Source organism: Argentina anserina, chromosome 2 (assembly GCF_933775445.1).
Source record: "Argentina anserina chromosome 2, drPotAnse1.1, whole genome shotgun sequence".
Taxonomy (NCBI): Eukaryota; Viridiplantae; Streptophyta; class Magnoliopsida; order Rosales; family Rosaceae; genus Argentina; species Argentina anserina.
In genome coordinates, this window is record NC_065873.1 from 25,961,894 (window position 1) to 25,986,991 (window position 25,098).

General features: G+C 38.2%; 4 protein-coding genes across 4 annotated transcripts; 1 reads left to right on the forward strand and 3 right to left on the reverse strand.

Annotated features, from left to right (window-relative positions):
- The first annotated feature begins 5,414 nt into the window (after positions 1-5,414).
- LOC126784715 (phytosulfokines 3-like) lies at positions 5,415-6,005 on the forward strand. The gene is made up of 2 exons (XM_050510204.1): positions 5,415-5,572; positions 5,697-6,005. Exons 1-2 carry the CDS (start codon positions 5,447-5,449, stop codon positions 5,832-5,834), a joined length of 264 nt encoding a protein of 87 aa, XP_050366161.1. The 5' UTR covers positions 5,415-5,446; the 3' UTR covers positions 5,835-6,005.
- Positions 6,006-7,992: 1,987 nt separating this feature from the next.
- LOC126783504 (protein PHLOEM PROTEIN 2-LIKE A10-like) lies at positions 7,993-9,554 on the reverse strand. Its single transcript, XM_050508982.1, has one exon. It carries the CDS (start codon positions 9,341-9,343, stop codon positions 8,120-8,122), a length of 1,224 nt encoding a protein of 407 aa, XP_050364939.1. The 5' UTR covers positions 9,344-9,554; the 3' UTR covers positions 7,993-8,119.
- A 2,850-nt stretch (positions 9,555-12,404) lies between these two features.
- On the reverse strand, positions 12,405-14,956 carry LOC126783479 (uncharacterized). The gene is made up of 3 exons (XM_050508954.1): positions 14,405-14,956; positions 13,923-14,110; positions 12,405-13,316 (listed from the first exon to the last, which is right to left on the reverse strand). The coding sequence occupies exons 1-3, from the start codon at positions 14,907-14,909 to the stop codon at positions 12,783-12,785; spliced, it is 1,227 nt and encodes a 408-aa protein (XP_050364911.1). The 5' UTR covers positions 14,910-14,956; the 3' UTR covers positions 12,405-12,782.
- Positions 14,957-17,148: 2,192 nt separating this feature from the next.
- Positions 17,149-19,567, reverse strand: LOC126782894 (U-box domain-containing protein 30-like). The gene has a single exon (XM_050508240.1). The coding sequence runs from the start codon at positions 19,025-19,027 to the stop codon at positions 17,672-17,674; it is 1,356 nt and encodes a 451-aa protein (XP_050364197.1). The 5' UTR covers positions 19,028-19,567; the 3' UTR covers positions 17,149-17,671.
- Positions 19,568-25,098: the final 5,531 nt, after the last annotated feature.

Here is a 25,098-nt window from a genome sequence, read left to right on the forward strand (position 1 = left end):
TGACTACAAATTCATGTATTTTCTCAAGTTTTTATGAATGTATTCACCACACAAGTGTGATTATAGTTACTTAGTCATTACACTTTGAATTGATTTCATGGTCAAGATCTCAATCCAATTGTTGGTTATAAAATTCTCATGTAGTTCAAGTAAACGAACATATGAGAATGTCTCGATGCATTTATGGTTTCATTACCAAAAGCAATATGTTAATGCAATGTAACGCATTACATACTATATGACACTACCTATATAAGCCCATGGCTTTAATTGCAGCATAAGTCAGGCTTACCCGATCTTTGTGTAGCACAATGCACACTTATATGATCTTTGATGTTACTATTATATATTTGTTTCAGTTCTCCATAATTTTTGACGGATTAGGTCATCATCTATTGATTTTGATCAACACTTTGCAAACTAGCATTGTAAAACGCCGAAGGACTTTGAGCCATGAGCGTATGCTCTCGGCTTTATTTCGAATCGACAATGCTTGTTGTAGCATATTTATGCCTCATTGGCAAGATGAAGCCTTGATTGATGTCTTGTTATGACATGTTTCCACCTTGTTTTGGTGATGATTTGTAGTATTACACGTCATGTAATGCACTTTATATCCCACCATTTCAAAATATGGTGATGTTTTTCACAAAATTCGAATTGAACTAACGCTCGTACATATTATGGGAGTGACAAACTATAACAGGTTCGCGAGTTACAGCATTGGCAATAACGCCAAGATGTTCCGTCCGCTGTGACATCAAAAATTGGCAGATCTCTTATCTCGGCTCCTAGGCATCCAGCAGCCACTGCAAGCCCCCCTCCTACCCTGTAGCCCCCAGCAGCCCCTGCACGGTCTCTGCAGCCTCCCCCGCACGACCTCTTCACAAACTCCTAACTTTTTTGGCTCTATTTTTATTGACGCCGACAACCTTTTTTGGGTATGCCTAGGCAATACCGATCTTTGTATTTGAATTTATAGTGTATATGTATGATATTTGCATGTCAAAATTACTCGTGAATGACGTTTGAGGGTCTAAAACCCTTAAGTAACGTTAAACGGCCATTTGAAACTATTTTAGTGCACTTGCCGAGCTTTAATTTGTGATATCTATATGTCTTAACATATTTGGCTCTATATTCTTATTTATGAATATGTTCAAGAGACATTGAGTGCATAGTTAGAAGAACTTAAAACTATTAATGGATTTAGTTTTTAATCTATTATGACTACGATGACTAGATCATCACATAAAATCACAGCGGATTAAATGCTCAAGTTTAAATGCATTTAAAAAAATGAACCTACTCTTCAGGCTAAAGCTAAGTATCTTGTGGCAAATTTTATGTCTACCAAAAGATTTGTTAAGTCATATGAATCATTTGTGAATCAAATATATATTGTATCAGTACCTAACAAAGTGCAAGATGCATTGGGAGATCCAAAATGGAGAAAAGTAATGGAAGAAGAGATGAAAGCATTACAAAAGAACAATACTTGGGAGCTTGTATCTACACCACATGGAAAGAAGGTTGTGGGATATCGTTGGGTGTTTATAGTAAAGCATAATCCAGATGGGTCAGTGAGCCGGTATAAAGCACGCCTAGTAGCAAAGGGGTTCACCTAGACATATGGCATAGACTATGATGAGACATTTGCACATGTTGCAAAGATAAACACTATTCGGGTATTGCTCTCTTTTGCTGCTAGCTTAAACTGGCCACTTAGACAGTTTGATGTTAAGAATGCATTCATTCATGGAAAACTTACAGAGGAAGTATACATAGATCTTCCGCTTGGATATGTAGCCGTTTCTCCAAGTAACTTTGTATGCAGATTGAGAAAATCTTTGTATGGTCTTAAACAGTCACCTCATGCTTGGTTTGGAAGATTTTAACAATTCATGAGGAAAATTGGCTACAGACAAAGTAATTCAGACCACACATTATTTCTCAGACATCAATAAGGGAACGTAACAACCCTAATTATATATGTTGATGATATGGTAGTTACTGGGAATGATATTGTTGAGGTGGATAGATTACAGAAACAGTTAGCCACATAGTTTGAGATGAAGGACCTAGGTACACTCAAGTACTTCTTGGGCATTGAGGTAGCCCGGGGAAGTGATGTTATCTATATGTGTCAGAGTAAGTACATATTTGATCTACTAACATAGACATGTATGTTGGATTGCACTCCCATTGATACACCTATTGACCAGAACCATCAGTTAGCAGAGTATCCAGATCAAGTGCCTACTGAAAAAACTCGTTATCAGAGGCTAGTTGGACGCCTGATTTATTTATCAGATACCAGACCAGATGTTGCGTATGCAGTAAGTGTAGTGAGCCAGTTCATGCATAATCTCAGTGTGGACCACATGGATGTTGTTGTATGGATTTTGAGGTACTTGAAGTCAGCTCTAGGGAGAGGAGTAATGTTTTCTAATCACAATAATATCCTTAAGTTTTGTGGCTTCACATATGCAGATTGGGCTGGAAATATTACATATCGGAGATCCACATCAGGGTACTTTACCTTTGTTGGGGGTAATCTTGTTACGTGGAAGAGTAAGAAACAAAAAGTTGTAGCTCGATCTAGTGTTGAAGCAGAGTATAGAGGTATGGCTCAGGGAGCGTGCGAATTGTTATGGCTTAGAAATTTACTACAAGATTTAGGCATTAAGTCTAAGTGTGCTATGGCAACTGTATTATGACAACAAGGTAGCTATTGATATTTCACATAATCTTGTGCAACATGATCGTACAAAACATGTGGATGTTGATCGTCACTTTATAAAGGAGAAGGTAGACGCTAAAATCATTAGTTTTCCTTTTGTTTCTACAGAAGAACAAATTGCCGATATGCTCACAAAATGAGTGTCTAAGAAGGTCTTTTATGACTCACTTAGCAAATTGGGCATGATTGATGTATATGCGCCAACTTGAGGGGGAGTGTTAGCGTGATTCAAGGAGCCAATTAAGGCGTGATCAAGGTGAGCCAATTAGAGAGTGATTTATGGTAGCTGTACTCTTGTTAGCTTATTTATAGAACATTTCAATGTAAGAATTAATCATCCAATATACAAGCATTCAGTTTATTCTACTCCAACACCAAGTACGTACGTTATTTTCAGTAAGCAAATCAGTCTGTATATATCTTGGTTTTTTTGTTTATCACATTGGTTTGATGAAACTTACCCTCAATGCGTGTGTTCAGGACGTGCGAGCAGATGAGAACATCAATCTCGAGGAAGGCGAAGTTAGCTGTGATGAATTGAACGAGGAGGAGTGCTTGATGAGAAGAACTCTGGTTGCTCATGTGGATTACATATATACTCAGAAGCACAACAAACCTTGAAAATTTTAAGATCCAATAACTAGCTAGTTTCATAGCGAACATGCTAGCTAGCTTCTTAGCGAGAAATTTGAGCCATGCAATAACATAGAAAGAAAACTTTGTCGTCGAATTACTTGCATTACGCTGCCCATCGTGACAACTAACAGTATGTGTAATTGTGTATTTTTTTGAATTTGCTTTAGACATACAAGAAATGAATGCTTCAAAATCCGGTTGAGGATATATATGTTTCCATTTGCAGAAGTTAATTTGTCAACTAACTTAACCATTAGAGTGATTAGACAAGTAAGACATGCAACATAAAGATTCTGAAATAAAAGGGGATTTAGCCATCTCACACACTATGTTAAAGAATTAGTGGCCGCCGGAGAGGCGGCCAGTACCTGATTGGCGGCTCAGCGATCTGAATCTCTGCTTAATTTTTTCCATCTCGGTTGTATAATTCGGAAGTCGAGATGATCTGGGTGCAAGTTTTCTAATGTTACCAGTAATCTCGCATTGATCACGTTTTACACACCATATTATACAATATTGTAGAGAAAACGATGCAAAATATTAAACAGACAAACAAGTTAGTCGGCAGAGCTCAACTGTTAATGATATTGAAACTTGTTGCATTCTAGTCTTCCGGAAATAATATCAGTACGACCCTGTTGATTAATTTGGTCAATGACTGAAAGCGATCACAATGCTTAATTTCACACTTCGACGTAAGTAATGTGGTGGATAATCAGAAACAAAATTAGATAGGTAAAGGCGCAAAGCAGAAATATGGTTAAGCTGCAGAATGAATGTCAAACACGGTTGTGTTTCCACTTTCCAGTGGGAATTGGAATAAAGAATGCTTCACTATCACTAAATTTCTCAAATTGAAACAAAGTTTGGTTATAGAATTCCAACACCATCGATCATCATCATGAATTCGTAACAACCACCATTTAGGACGTACGTGCATGCATCTGATCTGATGATAGCTAATCACACAAGAAATTCCTTAATACACAATGCCACATGTGTTCTCGATTATTAGTCCTCCCACGGATACTGATGTAATTACAGATTCATAATCCCTCAGGATGCATTAAGAATTATTGCATTAATGACCTGAATTGTGATTAAACTTCTCATTTATGTCCACCGATTCAAGAAGCAAAAACGCAGCACTGAATAGAATGGTTTGATAATGAGCACAGTGAAGATCGATCACTAGCACAGTAGAACCACATCTTCGCATTTATAGTTAGTCACTAAATTGTAGGACACCGGAAATAGCTCTTTGATCTCTTATCAATGAAACTAGCGTTTACGGCACAGCCCTTCCATTTATACGACATCTCAGCTGCACTTCCCTTTTCTGTAACGTGACTGTTTCAACAATCCATTTTCCCTTCCAGAGCAATCATGATCACAATGTTTTGGACTTCTAGTATGCTGATCCAATTGCTGATATATATACATCATAATGATCGAGTTCGTCAGTAGCAAGTCAAGTCAGACGTCATCAAATTTTCTCGGCCCTAGCTTGTATCATCAATTCATCATCTGCAATAACACACACACACACACACACACACACACACACACATAACAGCATCACATTTCATAAGGAAACCGCGTGCTGAATTATAAGGATTATAAGCTAGCTAGCTAGTTCTAACTCGTAACGAAATCGCATTGGTTTTTAGTTTTTGATTATTCCTTTTATAGTTCTCCCCGCATCGGATTCTTGTTATTACTTATAATTAACCAAATCCCCGTTAGAGGATTTGCCAGCTAAAGAAAATTTTGACAAATTTGGTTCACGTCCGCATGCTGTGTTTAGATAGATTAGGATGTCGCAAAGTACAGATTCGGGTTGATCTAGAATATTGTGAGTGCACTAACAAAATGATCTAAAATAAGAACTGACGATTGGCTTTGTTTCCATATGACCATATCCTCCAATCCAAACCTACCACCCAAGTCACCTCTTGTCCCTCAATGCCACTATAAATATATACTTCCCTGTATTCCAGTCTCATTCATATTCTCATTCCCTCAATCCCTCGTATACAAAGAAAAGAAGAACAGCAAAAGCCAAAAATGGCAAGGTTCACCACCCTATTCACTATCGCTGCCATGCTCCTCCTCCTCAGCTCTGAGCTGACTTCTGCAGTTCGCCCGGAGCCTGCTTTCACCAACACCGTTCTCAAAACTACCCGATACCAAGTACGTAAACGTTTTAAATTTTCGCTGTAGGAAATCAGTCTGTTTTCTTTTGCATATGCCAGTTAAGATCGATTTTGATTTTGTTATCAAATTGGTTCTAATGAATTTCACTCTCAATGTCCAGAATGTAGGAGGAGATCAGAACATTAATCTCGAGGATGGCGAGGTTAGCTGTGAAGGAGTTAACGAGGAGGAGTGCATGATGAGAAGAACCCTGGTTGCTCATGTCGATTACATATATACTCAGAAACACAAGCCTTGAGAATTTGAAATAATCCAATTATTACCAGCTAGTTGTATCTTCAAGATGCTCGCTAGCTTCTTAGTGTTATACATGTTTCGTATTTATATCTGACCAAATTTAAGCCAGGCAAAAACATAGAAAGAAAACTTTATTGTCAAAAATTACATTTCCATGGTGGTAGTTAATAATAATAATAATAATGGATTGTTAGTTTTTTGTTACATTTGTGCATTCTTTAGACCTGCTTTAGACAAGAAATGGATACGTACGTCCGAATCTGTTTGATGATTTATTTTCATTTGGAGAAGATTGTCAACAAAATGTAACTATTAGCTAGACAACATAAAGATTCTGAAATAGAAAGGATCGTAGCTAAATCACACACTGTAATAGTGTTATTAGAATCAGTGGCCGCCGGAGAGGCGGTAAGTCCGGTAAGTACCTGATTGGCGGCTCAGTGATTCGAATCTGTTATCTTTAAGTCTCCAACTCGCCCGTATTATTTGGAAGTGAAGAAAATGCACTGATCTTGGTTCAAAGTTAATTTCTAAACTTACCAGTACTCTGATTTTTTTTGCTTCACATTCGTGAAAGTTGATCACCATTATTTGACCACATTTTACACGCCATAATAAAAAAAATATTACAGATACACGATGCAGAATATTCAAGATATGAACAAGTTAATCAGTATAGCTCGACTGTAGGTGATATTCGAACTTGGTGGATTCTAGAGGGTGATAAAAGAATCACGACCCTGTTGATGATTGTGGTCAACTAGTGAAAGCAACCACAATTTTCTTATTCAGACTTTGACGTAGATAATGGGGTAGACATTGATCATTGGATAGAGAAGCAGAAAAATGGTTAGGCTGCAGGGTGAGTGTCAAACACGGTTGTGTCTCGATTGGGAAATCTGAAATAAAGAATACTCCATGATCACATATGGAGAACTCCAATATGAAACGACTTTGCTTATATATAAAATGCCAACATCATCATCATCATCATCATCATCATCGTGAATTCGTAACAACCACCTTTAGTGCATGAATCTGACCTAATCATGATTAATCAAACAAGAAATTTTGTAATCCACATTAATCTTCTCCTTCAGTTGTCCTCGGTCAGCTGCAACTAGAGACATGACGCCATATTACTACACCCCAGCAAATGAGGTGATCACAGATTCACAATCGCTCAAAATCCATTACGAGTTTATTGAACTAATGCCCGATCACACTCCATCATCCAACGATGCAAGAACCAAAAACAGATATGAAAGATCACTAGCACCACATCTTCGCATTGTGAGTCAATGGCTCTGATCTTTTATCAATGAACTGGCGTGGATGCACAACCCAATTCCACTTCCATTTATACATCAATATCTCTGCTTTACTTGACCACTTCGATTATATCTGCAGGTTTCAGATAAGTCTATTCTTTGCTGCGACATAACTGCTGCAGTAAGCTATTTTCATTCTCTTGAGAGACTATTTTTGAAGTCTCCACTAAAAGGTCTTGAGTAATCACCTTCACATTCTAATCAGAATGATGATATACATTGAGTTTGAAAGTAGGAAGTCAAGCGAAACGTCCTTGTGTCATCTTCTACGATCACATTCTGTAGCACATTACCCGTGAGGATTTCAGTGATTATAAGGCATATAGCAAAAGTTCATGCGATCTCTCTAATCAACTCTATAGATTAGTTAATAAGGAAACATAGTTCACTAATCAATATAGAAAGATCAAATCGTGAAAACATATGATCAGGAAAAGGCATAGCCATTAATCACCATTAGCCCTTCCACCTGGAAAGCCCATCTGTGCTGCAGAATGAGCAGCTCTTATGATCACAGCTTAATGTATCAGAATGAACATAAATTGGAACAAGTTTCTAGAAAAACGAGAAAATAGCAATAGCCATAAAAAGGAACTTCGTATTCGTGGAGGTCAGGCCGTTAATCATCGATCTTCTTTCACATCAGAGTAGTTCTGATTGAGCAATTGGTATGCTGAGGCATGTTGTTGCTGTTAAACATTAAACGGCACACAACACAAAATATCATTCAATGTTGTATTGTTCTAGACGATAACATTGCCGTGGAAGGAAGGGTTTTCAAAACCTCTGTATACCGGCAACATACATACAAGATTACGTAAGTTCTCCTGAAACTAATATTATGCATCCATATATGTCATAAGAGTCAAAGATTTACATACAGAACCTTTGCCAAAAGAAGCACTATCTACCTGACTAGAGCTTCCTACAAGGGATGGTCGTCTAAACCAGCAAACTAAGCAGTCAAGAGAACTCTAGTACCACCCAGCACATAAAAATGCAATGCAAGACATATGGTAACAATAGCCGAAGACTTTGCACCAAAAAATCTAACAACCTGCAACCCCCTACCCACAATCTCCCCATGAACCGCATTAACAGTTCTTTTCAAACCCTCTATTAGTATCCACATCATAAACTCAAGAAAAGTTCTTACGGTCTCCAATGTCACCCTCCCAGTCACATCAAGAACAAACTTCCTATTCCGCGGCACTGCCAGTGTAGACGAAACCTTCCCAATCCACCCGCTATTCTCAATACCCTCCTCCGGCCCCATCGAACATCCTTCTTGCTCAAGGCACTCATCCCTAGCTCTACTCACAGCTCCATCACGACCAACAACTGACCAAGAACCCAAATTTGAGCTACCAGAACTCGTCAAAACTTGATGAGAAGTCTTCACAAGAGTCTCCACAGCACCATTGCAAACAGAAACCAGGAGCTCCCTGACCTTGTCCTCATGCTTGGGATTCGTCATGCCACCAAACAAGTCATCACAAACATTAACATCCTTGGTCTTCTCCAAGTAAGCCGCAACCGCAGTCGACACGAAAACCTGTATGCAATTCGCTATCACCTCCTTACTTCCATCACTACAAACCACATCAACCCATCTATCCGAAGAAGAACCCGAACTTTCATCTGAGCAGCTCAAATTCCGATCTGAACTGTCGTAAAAACCCATAACCAAATTCCTGGCGAAGCTTCCAACCACGACCGAAACAAACCCGGTTCCGGCTTTAGACAAAACCTTCTCCATTACTTTATCAGAAAAGCTACCACGCTTCTTCTCCGATGCAACACCATTCCTCGTCGGAGCCTCTAACCCTCGGTAGATTCCGACCGTCGCGGCCTCCGCAAACCCCTGCAAGGAGGCAGAGAACTCATCCGACGTCGCAATCTTGGAAACCTGCTTCAGACTTGTGGGGATTTCGTCGGAGTCGGAGCTCAGAAACTCCTTCAAGTCGTTGGAGACAATGCTGACCGTCTCGGCGGAGCCCGAGACCATCTCGGCCGCGGAAATTAGGGCACGGACGAGTTTGATGAGTCGGTTCCGCTTTCGGACGACAGAGGGGGAACTGTAGAGCCTATAAGCGCCGTAAGTTGACGCGCCGAGGGCCGCGAGTATGAGAAGCCATTTCTTTCGGCGCAAGGCCCTGGTGACGAGCCCGGGTTCCATATCGAAACGAAGGAAGAGGATTTGGGAGAGGGTAGAGATTATGGAATGTGTATAAATAAATATTGATGGGTAGGTTTGGGATCGATGAGTAGAACGGAGTTGGAATAGAATGGTGAAAGATTGGGGGAAACGAAATTAAAATGAGAGGGGGCTGAGGAGGGAGGAAGTATGACTTGTCAATGGACAATTTGTGAGGGAGGAGACGCCGGAAGTCGTTGTCCACTTGGCTCTGCAGACTTTATTAAATAAGTTATAACGGGCCGTATGCTCCATCTATTAAATAAAACCCAAGAAAGTGGGCCTTTACGGTTGAAAAGCCTGTCATGATAATTATTTTCTTTTATTATTTTTATATTTTTGTCATCGCTGCTTAAACATAAATTATCGTAGGGTTAATTCTTCCTATGGTACTTAAAGTATGGCTACTTGGACAATTTAGTACCTGAAGTTCTCATTTGTAAGCCATTTGTAAGCCCTAAACTCATTAAATTCACATTTTTCTTCATTTCTTCTTATAATTACCTCTCTTTGGAGATAATTAAATTGATATATCTACTCCACTTCGCATATATCGAAAATACATTTTTTTCTTAATATACTTATTGTATCATAATTATTTTCTGCAAAGGAAATAAATTGTCTTTATGCAATTGTAATTTTTATTAAAATATATTTTTTAAATTACTTATAATTAAAATTAATTTAGATTGATACCTACATTATGAAAACTTATATACGTAAATCTAAGATACAAAATCTCACCGATATTTCCGATATATCCTCTGATATCTCTATTTAAAAAAAACGATATATCTTAAGGGTAAATATCTTATTTTTTCCGATAACATAAAATATCTTCGATAACATTTGAACCTTGCGTAAATCATCACAGATACTAAGTGGATGAATTATCAAATTTTTAGTGATAATTTGGAGGTATTATGAAAAAATAAAGTAAAGTAGAGATAAGATGACGGAAATAACCTTGAAAATATAGTCAAAATTGACATAAGTACCAAAATGGCCTAAATTTGAGAACTTTAGGTACCAAATTGTCTGTTTTCATACATCAGGTACCAAATTGTCCAAGTAGCCAAACATCAGGTACCATAGGAGGAATTTACCCATTATTGTATTGTTAAGTTGGCAAACTAAAAGTGTATGTTTTATAAGTTTCTTGACGTATGAGGTTCAACTCTTACCGTTCACATTTTTAATTGTGATGTCTGCTATCTCTTTTTTATGTGATACTTTCTTTAATATTTGATCGGTTTATGTTATTTTGTGGCCACAATTCATCTTCTCTCTCATATTGTCATAATATATATTTAAATAGAGCGATAGTATTATTTTTTATTTAAACACTCGATAAAATTGCGTAACAAACATTAAGTCTTAAAATAAATTTCGCACTAGACCTCCAAATATAATGGACCGGCCCTGTAACTCTGAAATGTTCATACTACATTTTTAGGATAACAAATTTTTGTGTTCTACACTAATAATTAGGAATTAATTATATAACTTTGATCTTGTTTGGAGTCTCAATTGCACTTGAGATATTAGAGTAAATTAAAGGACGATTATAGTTTTTGGAGTGAGTATTTTGCTCCATCCTTGTAAAATTTGATTGAATTACTCTTACCTATTTTTATTGATAAAGACAATTTGTCTCATAGGACTGCCGATCTCTTAGTTCCCACACTGCACTTGTGATATATTAAATTAGTTGTAGAGGATAAGAAAATTGAAACTTTCGTTGATAACTACTTTGTCTTACAAACCCTCCCAAACTAAACTGAATATAAGAAGATATGGAGGGATGTTCTAGTCAATGTTTACTGTTGATTGGTTAAGCATCTAAGATCTACTCAAATCTCAATAGATAGATATACGAGACACTCAGTTTCTGTATTGTTTGATTCTACTCTTTAATCATTCCGCACTGGAAAATTTAATTATCCTTATCTTTTCTCTACACACATGTTAGCTTTTCCACTGCATTCTCTCATCTCCAGATCCTCTGTTACCAAGTTATCTAACTCTGATACTGTACACAGCTTTGCATCTGAGTCCCCCGGGACCTCTGTTCGAAATTCGAAATATCGGCGATATGGCCGATATATCCCCGATATATCGCCGATATATCGCTGATATTTCGAATCTGATACGATAAGAGCATATCGGTCAAAATTTATCGGTCAATGCAAAAATGATGGTCAACGGTCAAATATCGGTCAAACTTTGATTTTTTCATTATTTTTTCAATTTTTGTTTAATTTTTTAATATTTATTTCCTCTTTTTAAAAAAAACTTATATTTTTTTTCATTTTTTCATATATATTTTTAATTTATATAAATTTTAAATATATATGATGAATTTCAAGTCTAAATAATCATTCTTAAATACCTATTTTTATTATTAGATGTCGTTCGTGTACTTTAATTGTCATTAAATCAAGTATTTATTTTCTTTAGTTTACTCAGTACCGTTTTTTTAATTTATTTGGTACATATTGAAGTATAATTTTATAAATTTTATTGAAAATAAGCAAATACGATAAAACCGATATATCCCCGATAAAACCGATATATCCCCCGATATATCGTTTTACCTCTCGACCGATACGATGCCGAAAACGATATTTAGACCATTGCCCGTGACCCGTGTTGATCAATATTAACATCCAAGACTAGTTTTGCTCTACTAAAACGATGTCAAGTCAAGTTCGCAATGAAGTCTACATTATTCATCACATAAATGGCAACGATGCATAAATATACCCGAAAAGGGAAGTAAAATACCACATGTACGGTTTATATATCTACCAGGTCGCAAGACTCTTGATATCTCCATGACAAACAGAGACTCAGCAGTGGACTGGATGCAGCTAGTTCAGAAAGTAGAAACTCATGAAAACATCAGGTGAACTTGCGTCGCATCAACTAAACAACGATGATCAGCAAAGAGAAATATACAGACGATGCACAACAAGAAAGACAAAAGTTTTTATTCAATCCAATCATTCCAAGATCAGACATTCAGCATACACATCTTTCAACCACCAAAATTTTGAGGCAAATTCTTCTTTCCATCAGTGAACCACCATATATTGTAATTACAACTCCTATCCAAACCAATCAATCAATCAAACATAAACTTTTCTGTAAAGACTTGAATTGCTAGTTGAACAAAATCATGTACAATTTGGTTTAGAACAGTAGCAGAAACACAGGCTTTCATGCCAGGGCAGGACTATTCAGTCGGACAATTCAGCACGTAATTTAGAAGAGACTGCAAGTAGGGCTCCTGAGTAGGGAGTTTGCAAGTTATCTAAAATTCCTCGCCCCTACAGTTCATCAGATGACTTAAAGGTCCATCTTTTCTCCAATGAGCAGAGCCCATGCTGTCATTTACATGTATTGTTCTTGATATCTCTTACTCCGGGACGAACTTTAATTTGGAAGGCGCCTGGAAATCATCATCCTCAAGATCACTAAAAGATATGTCTTCTTCATTTATCAAAGCAATAGCTGTTCCACTGCAACCATACAATTCATCATCATCTTCTGGCCAGTCATCGTCATCATTGTCATCATAGGTATTGAGTAGTATCTGAGAGGATGGACCAACTGTGGCATTCTCATCCTCAGTCAAAATGGAAGGCTTTTCTTCGATAACTGACTTATCAATGAAAAGCGTATCACTACTCTCAACTGGGTGCTTCTCAGTCTCATAGGCTGTGGAGGGCCAGGTTGATTCAAAGGGGAATGTCCTATGAAGTGTATCCTCATAATGAGGAGTATGTGATGAGACTGGAGAATAATCCTCATAATCTTCATGTAAAGTATTTGAACTCCCTTTTAATTGTGAAGAGCTTCTGCCAAACCATTCATGTTCTGACACTTTAGAATTTGATGAAGGAGTCTGGCATTGTAGCTCCTGCATCCACATCGCTCGGGCTTCCATTACCTGCAGATTTTACCAGCAAAATGATTTCGGCTTAAAATTGGCAATAATTAAAATAAATTGTTCATATAATATTTGGAATCATCTTTCCAGTTATACCTAACTTCTGCAGGACACAAAAAACAGATACATATGTATGTGCGTATGCATAGATTTAAATTCGTGCATACATAACAAATGCAATTAAGGACTATTGCTGCCTTTTCTCCTTTTCCTGTCTCTTCAATAAACTTAGCAAGACCAGCTGAAACCTAGAAAAATACTGAAGTTGAACTATACCCAACAATGAGTAACAGATGTGCATAGATATACATTTACAACTTTCAAAGGCCATCCCTCAAAAATCCCATAGAGGAGTTCAAGCAATTACTTGCACTCAACATCACCGACACTTTGTGTATATTTGATATACTCAAAAGTAGTCTTGCATAAGTATAAATAAATGGAATCTTGAAAGTCAAGGATTGGCATGAAGCAACAGTTTACACTCGGATACATTGCATAGTCGTATCTCACACTCAATGTTTTGAGGTTTATGTTTAAAACAGCATTGAATTGAATCCTTCGAAAAACAGACACAGAAATTAATAACACAAACGAACAGCTTACCTGAGGTGTGGACAAAATCTCGGCATCCTGCTTGTTGAGCCTTGAATGCAGAAGAACAAAATACACTTTCCAGAAGTAACTCTCGCTCATATGGCACGGACAAAGCTCGATTCTCAAAGCAGCTAACCTCGGGGCAAGATGTTCAATCATCGTAGTATGCTCTTGCTGGGCATCAGACATTTCAAAATCTAGAATAAGAAATGTGCATATATTAGGCACCAATTACAGAACTGCATCACTCCAAAACGCACATCCTTGATCAACCAAAAAAAAACGAAAAAACCTTACAATCAATCCCAATGTACTACATTTCCACTTCATATATTCACTAAACTTCAAATTCCACAACTATTGTCAACTACATTAAACGGATCATCGAATCTAATCCCCCTACAAATTTTAAATGCATTCAAATTTCAAGGTCAACAATGAATTAACGAAAACTGAGACACACATTCATACATATATACATTGATACATACCTCCTAAGTCTTCTTCTTCATCAAGAGGAAAGTCCAACCAGGTCTCTGGATGCATCGCGATGTTTCTAGCGAAGTTCAAGACCTCCTCAGTGACACCGACGGCGTACTCCTCCTCCTCCTCCGCCTCGTCATCATAACCATTAGAAGCGATCGGAGATTGACCGGGTCGGTGATCGGGCGGCTCGGATCGATCGCAATCAGGCGGATCAGCTAAACGATGAGAAGGCGGAGGGGGTGGTGGCGGTGGAGGTGGAGGCGCGAGGAAGGAGGCGACGCCCCAGAATTGGCGGGTTAGGGTTTGCTGGAATTCCGATAGGTCGTCTTTGACGCCACGCGTTTGGGCGTCGAATGCTTCGTTGGCATCGGATTCAATTTCATTGTGTTGTTGGGGTTTGGTGGAGGAGGGTGGGACGGGAGCTTCGTCGTTGTTGTTGGGGTGGGGCCGGACGACGTCGTCGGAGTCGAGCCGGAGGGATTTAGAGAGCGAGTGGGCGAGCCATGACATTTTTTGTTTTGTATTTTTTTTTTTTAGGGGAGTTGGGATTTGGAGAGAAGAAACTCAAGAAAGTGACGGATTGGAAATGTGGAGGTTTCAAAAAGTGTACGGGCGCAGTGAAAAGTGCGGGTAATCTACTGGTTTATGAACCCACCTGTCCAAGATGGTGGAGCCTATCAACTCATGCCATCTGTGTATTATACACCCGAAGAAGACAAAAAAATTACTACACATCCAATCATTCTCGTCGTCCGGCACTGCTCGATATCTTTTTTCTTTTTTGGTCGAAACTGCTCGAGATCGTGAGTGCCTTATTTTTGAAAGTTTAAAATGAGGGGTTGGACATTGCACCCCTGCCTCTAGCATTTTGAGTTTTCTTTTTGTGTAGTATAGCTGCAAGTTTCGTCACGCTCGAGCATACCTCACCATTTTTCGAGTCTTCTACAAATATGAAGGTCAGTCAATAATGCATCCATAAAAGAGATGCGGTACATTAGGTTACTTGCGTCTCGATTTAGAATGCTATTTAAATTGAAACTTATAAGTAAAGTAACATATGACAAATGAATTTCAACTAGCTCAATTAATGTTGTATTAGAGTATCCAAATCAAATTAAACTATAGTATATGTGACATGTATCTATTAGTTTGGCTCATTTTCTTATGGATCGATCAGGCTGATGACCATTTTGTGATTTGATCTTCTATTAGGTAAGCTTATTTTGGGGCAAGCGAAGTATTCACGATGAAATCCATGGGTTCAACTTAAAACTAATGCATTGGGCGGACGCTACAGAGACTCTTATTAATATAAGTTCTCTAATCGAAATCAAATTTGTAAAAAACATCATCATGAAGGACTTTAGTCCCGATTCTGAAATGGTATCTCACTCAACCGTTATTATCATAACAACATATATATATATATATATATATATATATATATATATATATAATCGGTCACTGCTTATCTTTATTTCGGGTTTTTGGCTATTCTTACGCTCTTGGGTGGTGGGTAGTGAGTACTTTGATGCTGGGTGTACCAGTCCATCTTACTAGGCCAAAGTTATTGGGCCTGCTAAAGATTGGAATTTTAACAATTTAAAGCAAAAAAGGAAATTTAGAGCCCATTAGTTTTTTGCTATTGGACGAACGCACATGAGTCCATGTTACTGGGTTTAAATGGTTCAATCATGAATTATCCGATAGTTCTGCATTACATTGAGCTCAACTGCTCATGAAGTTGAAACTTGTTACTTCCATAGACCATAAAAAAGGTTTCATTTTTTTACATACTATGAGCACTAGGCATGCAGTTTCAATTTCCACACGGTAGTTTATGTTACAATCACATGATAGCTGCACCATAAGAGGGTCACTCATAGTTTTTAGTACATCGTTTTATTTAACAAAGCGTGACATAATAGCAATTACGTAGGACGAGTCCCTAAAACTTAGCTATTGTACCATTCTCAAGGGACAACTACGTCGTTTTACTCCAACCCTTGCGAGAGCATCGACATTATCTGTATTAAAAAAAAGAAAATTAGGCTCACTAATTCCATTCATAGATGCCATGGTTGCTAACCAAAGAATTTTTTGGTCATTGTCCTCTCTCCTTTTCAGGTAGACAAGGTTTCAATGATCTCTCTCTCTTTTGGTACAAATATCTCTTTTCATTGCTTTGGGAGCCATCCATGTGCTTATGTGCGCCCATTCGTGACAACAAAAGTGGATATGAGGGCCCTTAATTTTGAAAGTACTACATAATTTTCTTTAATTAACAAATCCCACAACAAATTAAAATTAAAATCATTGAAACTTTGGGAATCCAAAAAGCTCTATAGCCAAATCTGGTTCATGAATGGAGGATTGATGATTAATTGATAGGATAAGACTGGATTTTTCAGTTAAATGTTGGAAGCAAAAGGTCACCACTCACCACCATTTGAACTATTTACTTAGTTTTGTGGGTGATTATTTTGAATAGGTAACCATTTGATCTAATGACAACGTAACAATTTGATCAAAGACATAAGTACGTTGTTCGTATGTGATTATCGACTCAGAATAAGCTGTCATTTCGAGTCAAGAATGACCATTTGTACAGGGTTGAATGGTTGATCATGTATGGTTGTGCTGAATTATAAAGCTTTCAAGTCCAGTCAGTTTCTTCTCCTTTTGATCACTATTGATCACTATTTGAGTATGAACATCACAGCTTTTCTCCAAAGAGTAAATATTGTACTACACCACCAGTCAATGTAGGTCTTAAAAAGAAAAACAAGCAACCCTATCTTTCTCGACTTGTCATCTCTGAAATGACACGATGCAAATGAGCCTATACAGTATCCATCATTAATACCCAATTAACTGAAACTGCCAACTCTACAATGGAGAAAATTTCCAATTCAGAAAGAGAAGGAAATCTCCACAATGGCAGAGAGACTGATGGATACACAAAACTGCAAAGTGAAAAGCTTATACACAGTGGAATTGTAATAATGAAAACTGCAATAGGGTGCCCAATTTATCCATCCACGTTATGAAATTGTGATTCTTTTTTGGTGGTGGTTACAATTGTTCCAATACAATCAAAGATTTCTAGTATACACAGGAAAGAAGGGTACCTCAGAAACACCAATTGGCTTTTAGTCTTGAATTTTCTTGGATCCCATAAGCTCTTTGGCTTCTTTATCCGTTGGTAAAAAGCAAAATTGTGAGAATGAAGTATATTAACAAAGTGGCGGTGCACCAATTTTTTTTTCACTTCACTGTATTGTTCTGGTAAGCTTGCATTTGGAAATGAATGTAGTGGTGGTGTAATTTAGACTACACAACTTCAAAAGCTCGGCAGCCCTTTGCTTAAGTGTAGGATTGCATCCACTCTGAATCACGAGAAGCAGTTTCGCTGCTAGACCTGCTTCAACTGCGACGGAGGCGCATTCCTCTGGAGCGAGCTTGCAAACAGCCCACAAAATCGACAATGCAAGCTGCGTACATGTCTCCGAAACCTTCATCAATAGTCCCACCACACTTGGGATCGTCTTGGCGCAACATCTCAAAGCCTCTGTTCCTTCTTCAACAGTAGACAAAACTTCTAGGATGTGAAGCGCTATCTCCAAACACTCGTGATTCAAGCTCGGCAACAGCTCAACCAACTGAGGAACTGTCCCAACACTCACAACCGAGCTCCTGACAGACTCGTGAGAACAAATTGTCTTCAACAAACTGAGTCCGGGCAACACCCCTTTCGTATGCCTCTTATCTCTCACTAGCCTCAACAATCCAACAACAAGACTCAAACTCGATGCGATTTCTGACTCCAAATCCCTACCCTCCATCAATACATCAATCAATCTCGTACAATTGATCTTGGTTTCAATAGACCCCTCATTCAACATATCAACCATCAACGAAATCTTTGCCGGTTGCATCAGACACGTCTTGGACTCAGAACTGAGCTCCAAATGCACAAGGGTCCCAATCGCTTCGGACCCAACAGCGTGCGAAGTAAAAGGGCCCAACAAAGAAGAAATCAAAGCAGTGCCTCCATTGTCCACAACCGTGTTCTTAGCCGAAGAATGAGCCGTCACTACCTGCCTCAGCTCCTTAAGGGCTTGCACTCTAGCCTGCCCCTTCACCTTCTTCAATGTCTCCAAAATCTCCAGAGCCCTCCCCTGCACATCCTCGGACCTCTTCTTCATCGCCGAGTACTTCTGCGAAAACCAGCTGTGGATCAGCTGGTGCAGGGTCTTGTTGGGTGTAACCGAGTAATCCCAAAGCTCCTGCATTGTGGTGGGACAAGTATAATGCCCCAAGCTGAACCATTTGAGAATGTTGGATCTCTCATACGTCTGGCCCGTGCAAAGCGTCACAGGGTCTTGCATTGGCTCCAAAGAGATTGGGCAAATGAACACCGAGGGTATCTCAATCGACTCCAGCTCTTCTATCATCTTCTTCAGATCCAACTTCTCCGCCCCAACGCCGCCGCAGACCAACCCACCTCCGCCGCCGAGAATCCCATCTTTCACAGCTGTCTCCAGATCCAGAACCTGCCCGCCTCCGCCCACATCGAACTTCAGATCCGCCGCCCTTCTCGGACCGTTGGGCTGATACATCGGCATTTTCTAACCAAGCTAAATCAAACAAGGGAGACACCCAAAATCCTGACACAAGCTCAATAACTAAAAATCTAGCTGAACAAGAGCAATGAGTCCCATAAAGGATTGGGGCAGCAACAACAAAAAAAGAGAGTCCATATTTGACAATTACAAGCAAATTGGTTATCTTTTCTCACTCTTTTGCTTTATCCGCAGCTAAACCTCCCCTTTTGTTTTTCCACGGTCAAAAAAGGCCCACCCTTTGTTCTTCCAGTTCGCCACCACCACTAGCACTACACCACCATCGCTATCATCACCAAATCAAAGCCCATGATGAAGTTGCAATCTTCCTCCTCAATCTCAACTTCCTCTTCAAGCTCAACCAAAAAGGTGTAAATCATACACACCCCGGATCGGAGAGAGAAAATCAAAAGCAGACCAAAAGGTTCAAACTTGGCTCATACCACTCAATACACCACCCACACAAGAACAAAGGCATGTGAGAGCGAGAGTGGTCAGAGAGCCATACCCATCTGTGTGAGTAAGAAGAAGGAAGAACGAAGAAAGAAGAGGGCAGAGGAAAAGCAGAAGAAAAACCCCAACCAAAAAAATAAAAGACTAATCTTATTTCTTCTCAGTCTCTCATCTCCACTCTGTGCTGGTCTTTCTTGTGGGGGCAGTGACGATAACCCCAAAACCAGAAAATTAGATATTATTTTTTAAAAAAATTGGGTGAATAAATCGGAGAGGGTTGTGACCGGTGATAGCCAGCGGGGACCAGTTTCAAAAATCTTGAGCAGTGGGACTGTGCACCACACGTGCAGACGGTGCAGTCCTACCAGAGACACCCTTTCTTTTATTTTTTATTTTTTATTTGGATGTGTTATTGGAATCATACATTTTCTGACTGCAGAGAAAATTAAAATTTAGTGGGTTTTGTTCTTTGTTATTTTGCTTGCTATAAAATAAAGGAGCAGATTCCAGAGAGGCAGAGATAATTAAGAAATATTGTGCAACCAATGACAGGTTATGCTAAAGGTTGCTTTTGACTGAATTTAATTTTTTGTGTATGATTTGCTTTTTCTTTGACTGAAATATTTTGTAGTTGTGTACAAGATCTGAAGATGGAGGATTTAAATTTCTTTGAGTAATCTGAATATTGAATACTAATTTAAATTTTACATAAGATATTAGTCTTGTAAATCAATTAATCTAATTTAATTAGAAGTAATATCAAAACTGTTGTCTGAGTCTAACGGTGTAATTTCTAGGTTTTATCGGCTCAAATAATATAAAATATCTTATTTTTAGAGTTATTTTTTATTATTAAATATTTCATGAGATAGTTGATTTCACGTACTAAGATGTACTTGTAACAATACTGTACAAGTGACGTAAGTTTTTAGTAGTTCTTCAACTCTATTAATGTTGTCTAACGCCTCAATGACATAGTCTTAGATGTTGTTTTTATAGTCTTGTTTTTGTGATTTCTTTTGTAGCTAATCATAATACTAGCACATGAAGTAATCTGTATCTCTGGTTATGTTTGCCTTGGTAAATAAATATATATAATAATAAAATCTCATGTAAACAACAAATCATTTAGTTTCACTTTCGAACTCCTTTTTTTTCTTATATAAAAGAAAACTCTTTTTCATTTTGATTATTTCTTCTTCACATTGAGTAAAATATGGTTTTGTGTGAGAAAATATGGAAATGACTCAAATGAGAGTGACTACGCAAATGGACAGGACTTGACTTGGAGACGCAACCTCAGTCAATAATCAAAAGGGGGGGAAATGACGTTGCCAATGCAATCCAAATGCAAGAGTGCACGAAATAGCATGTGGGATGTGGCAATCCACTTTGCACGTTCTTCATTCCACACGGTCCAACATAATTTCTCTCCCTCCCAACTGATTAAATTACTAATCAAAGTACTTCCATGCATAATATCAGTAGCTAAATGCTAGTCTCTATTTTTGTTTCTTTCTTTCTGCCCTTGAATACACGTCTTCACTATTGCCATATTACAATTTTCCCTTACAAACATAGTTTTCATATATGTAAGGTTGTATACCATATCAGAGACTCTTTTGTTTGTTTTTGGATCCAAAAATAGTGGTCGAGTGAGTTATTACTCTGGGACTGTTAAGCAATATAAATATGTGTTACATCGAGATTTCGGCGGGGGAGCTCCGGCGAACCGATAAAGCTCTCCGATCACCTGTAAATCACAAACACACGGCGTTACGGGGTGAAGATCGGGCTGGTCAACCTTCAACGTTTTGATGCCTAAGTCAGTTACAAAGATAGACATGTAGAGTTAGATATGAGAAATGATGTGAGTGGAAGTGTAGAGGCTTACTTTTTTTTGTGGAGAGGAGAGAGCTATTTAAAGATGCAAATGGTGTGATCAGTAAGATTATAAAACTATCATCGTGGGCAAATAATGCGCATAATAGGCTTTTTGGCCAATCGGATTTTAAATAACGAGTAATCACAATGTTTAGTCTTTTAAATGTCGTGGTGTCCCTTCAAGAAGAATTTTTCACAATCTCGGTTCTAACCATAGACCTCCTTTACTACTTAGCAGCATTCTAACACGATTAGCCGGCGATGACCATTCTTTCAAAAAAAACCGGCGATGACCATTGTATAGAGAATGCATGGATTGCCGACCTTTGAGAGGGATGGATTAGATGTTGATCAAAGACCAGGAACAAACTTTTTTTAAAAAAAAGAAGAAGACCAAGAACAAAACAAGACACGAGTGATCATCGACATGCATCATTATATAGGTACGGGTCACGGGTGAGTGGGTAAGTCGGAACACCCAACCTGTCATAGGCGGAAGCAGTTGGGGAGAAACCCACTAAACCACTACTACAGCAATACCTACTGTTTCATAATGCAATGTCACACCTCACACCCACCCAGTGTTACTATGCCAGTGAGCGAGACCACACTTCTTTTTTCTCTCCTTTGCTTAATTATTAGTCAAATCCCTACTTCCCAAGCTCTCACTTTCAGATTCCCTTTTAACCATTTTAATTAGCATTTAATTAATTCAATGAATGATAAAGTGTCTGAGTCTCTGAGACGCACGGTTCCCATCTCTGTTCTGTGTGTGTAATTGCATCATCAGAGACCAGAGAATTAAAAACAAAAAACAAAAAAAGGAAACCAAAGTGGTCTCACCGGCTACTGGCAAGGCCTGTATTGCCCGATCCAAGCGTTTAAACTATTTTTTACGAATCTTTAGACCCATAAATCGGAATGGTCAAACTTCCGAGTGGACATTTGTAGGGCCCCTTTTTGTGAAAGCCACGCTCTTTGGCGGGTCCTCCCCCACGGGCTTCTCAGTCTTCTCCGTCTTTTTTACTATACTACTTACTTTACTCTTTTGCCCTTATCATTTCACCATTAATTATCCAAATCAATCAAGTGGCTAATCTCACTAATCACGGGTCGTAATCCTTGGGCCACTCTGTCGGTCTTTATCCATCTGGGCCTCTTCATATCGTGTCCCCACGAAAATAAAACCGAAAATTCATAAATAATACAACAACTTACAAAAAAAACGTAATACGCATCTAATAAGAAGAAATATCATCTTTATTAAGTGATAATGAGGCTTTATATATATATATGCATTACATTGAGTATCCCATTGAATAAAAGATTATATATATTATTCTTTATCTAGACTAACTTATACTAATTAAGACAAGATACACCGGAAAATTACGGAGAGTAATTCTCTTACAACACTCCTCTTGTATCGCGATCCTAATGTGTCATGGTGCATAACCGTTGCCTCGGTAAAAATCTTGCCAAACAAAACAAAAACCTCTTAGGTAAAATAAAAAGTTTAGTCGAAGGGAAAAAAACACAACACACTAATTACAATTGCAGATAACATATGGTATAGACTCCTCCTGAAGTCTGCAAAACAACTCCTCATGAAGTCATGATCGGTAACTCAATCTTAGAGTTTAGATAAATAACGTATACAAATGCTTTTCACATTCTTCAAAAGTAGCAATGAGTCAATGATTTGAATATCAAATCTCGCCAAATATTCTTCAATCAAACATGTACACTTATCTGTACATGAATCAAAAGAAAAAGAATTGCATAAAAACTCAAAACAAGAGTTTCCAATTAAAATAGATTCACGTGTGGTATAAACAAACCGTTAAAAGTTCTGAAAAGTAGACATTAGTAATTTTCCAATGATATATGGTTCACAACCTAGTCCGTTCTAAGTTGATCACAAAGCTCGGTCGAATTTCACTGAACTGCAGTTTCCGAAAAGATCTGTCATATTTTACTAAAACATATATAACTCACTCAATATAATAGATATGATCCAATGGTTGGTGTCCCTTGAAATTAGACACAACGAGCTTTCTAACGGTACCAAATTCACAATTTTCCAACAAGTGAGATGCCATATAGGTCCCGTGGAAGTTGACCTGCGAATTTGAGCAGATTATGACATCGTTTCATTAAAGTGTCTTTTGTTTTGGGATATAGTATTTGATGTCATAACGTGCTGTGATCAAGCATTAACATATGTGTGGGTGCATTCGACCATCATCTTGGCCTTACGAGTTTAAACCGAATGAAATGTCGAGTCAAATATATTACAACAAGTACATGCATACACATATCGCAGTTAAATATGGAGAGTTTCATATATTAAGACTTATTATCGCTCAAATGGCGGAAACACGTCTTCTCCTGATTTCGACTGATTCATGAATACTTGTAGGCATAGTTTAACGTCATTACTGCTTTTAACCAACCGATGAATAACATCATTAATAACAGTCATCACTTTCGAGACCTAGTATTCTCAAGATCTTTTCATTCTGAGTACATCTTCATGCAATATTGCATATCCCCAGATAGTTATGGGTAAATTACTTACGCATAACAGGGCCCTAGCTATAAGTTTTAATTGCTTAATTGTCGCTCATGCTCATCCATTCATGCATAATTAACATGAGGTTACAAGGATGTCCAATCCCAGCTATGCAATAAAAAGTCTTTGAAGTGAATTCTCTTGTATTGTCAGGGTGGTGAGCCTTGAGTTTTGAGCAAAGAGCTTCAGAAAGCAGCATTTGGCTCTTGGTTCATCAAGAATCCATCACACTTCATTTTAGTATTCCTACCTTAATCAAGTTATCGTACTTCGTGGTCTAGATGGACTTGAATTAGCTTAAAACCAATCCATGCAGGATCTTTATCTACATCTCTTAACTTAGTCCCAACAGAGATAATCTTGACCACAAGCTGTAAATTCAGTTGTTTTGGAAACGACCTAACTAACAAGGTAATATGAGAACAAGCCTTCTCATATTTCATTCCATGGAGTTTTGCTAGAGAGTTTGCGCCATAAGGTGGTCTAAATTCTTCTCTTTTTCACTACGCCTAACAAAAGTATAACCGATAGAATTTACATTTGCAGTGTTGACATTATCTGACCAATGACCTATTTCTTTGTTAAAACTAGATCCTACGGCTTTTCAAGAGGCTGTGGCGGTGACATGGGTCGATCATCACCATCAATCTCTGACGGATAGCACTTTCCATGTAGGCCAATCATCAATGTTGGAATTTTGCTTCAACATAGTATATATAATTCGACATCAAACTCATTCAACATCGTTATTCTTCAAGATCTCTCATTTGGATTAGTATTGACATTGAGGCGTCCCTCAATGATTACCATCATCCAAGAAAACATATGAGTGAGTATCATTGATCATAAATCAAGTTGTGCCATAACTCGCATTCAACAAGTATTATCGAACTAAGTAATCTCTCTACACTTTCGTAAGAGCCACGACCTAATGACACTAACTACCACATTTGTGGGGTCACCACATCACCAACAAATAGTGACTATATGTCCATCTTTCGGACATCAATCCTTATCGGCATAGTTGCAGTATGTATCTCTTATCTCATCACTTCCATTTTTAGGACTATTAGGAACATGATGAGGCACAGTGGGACAAACCAAGTCGTTGAACCTGAACAAACTTGTTCTTCTCTCCCTCTAACGACGGGGAGATTTGTTC

Bases quoted from the DNA above. Each gene is read 5' to 3' on its own strand.
- LOC126784715 (XM_050510204.1), top strand. From the start codon at position 5,447: ATGGCAAGGTTCACCACCCTATTCACTATCGCTGCCATGCTCCTCCTC. The intron at 5,573-5,696 runs GTACGTAAACGT...CTCAATGTCCAG, and splicing joins TCAAAACTACCCGATACCAA to AATGTAGGAGGAGATCAGAA.
- LOC126783504 (XM_050508982.1), bottom strand. From the start codon at position 9,343: ATGGAACCCGGGCTCGTCACCAGGGCCTTGCGCCGAAAGAAATGGCTT.
- LOC126783479 (XM_050508954.1), bottom strand. From the start codon at position 14,909: ATGTCATGGCTCGCCCACTCGCTCTCTAAATCCCTCCGGCTCGACTCC. The intron at 14,111-14,404 runs GTATGTATCAAT...TTCTTATTCTAG, and splicing joins TGAAGAAGAAGACTTAGGAG to ATTTTGAAATGTCTGATGCC. The intron at 13,317-13,922 runs GTAAGCTGTTCG...TAAAATCTGCAG, and splicing joins AGATTTTGTCCACACCTCAG to GTAATGGAAGCCCGAGCGAT.
- LOC126782894 (XM_050508240.1), bottom strand. From the start codon at position 19,027: ATGCCGATGTATCAGCCCAACGGTCCGAGAAGGGCGGCGGATCTGAAG.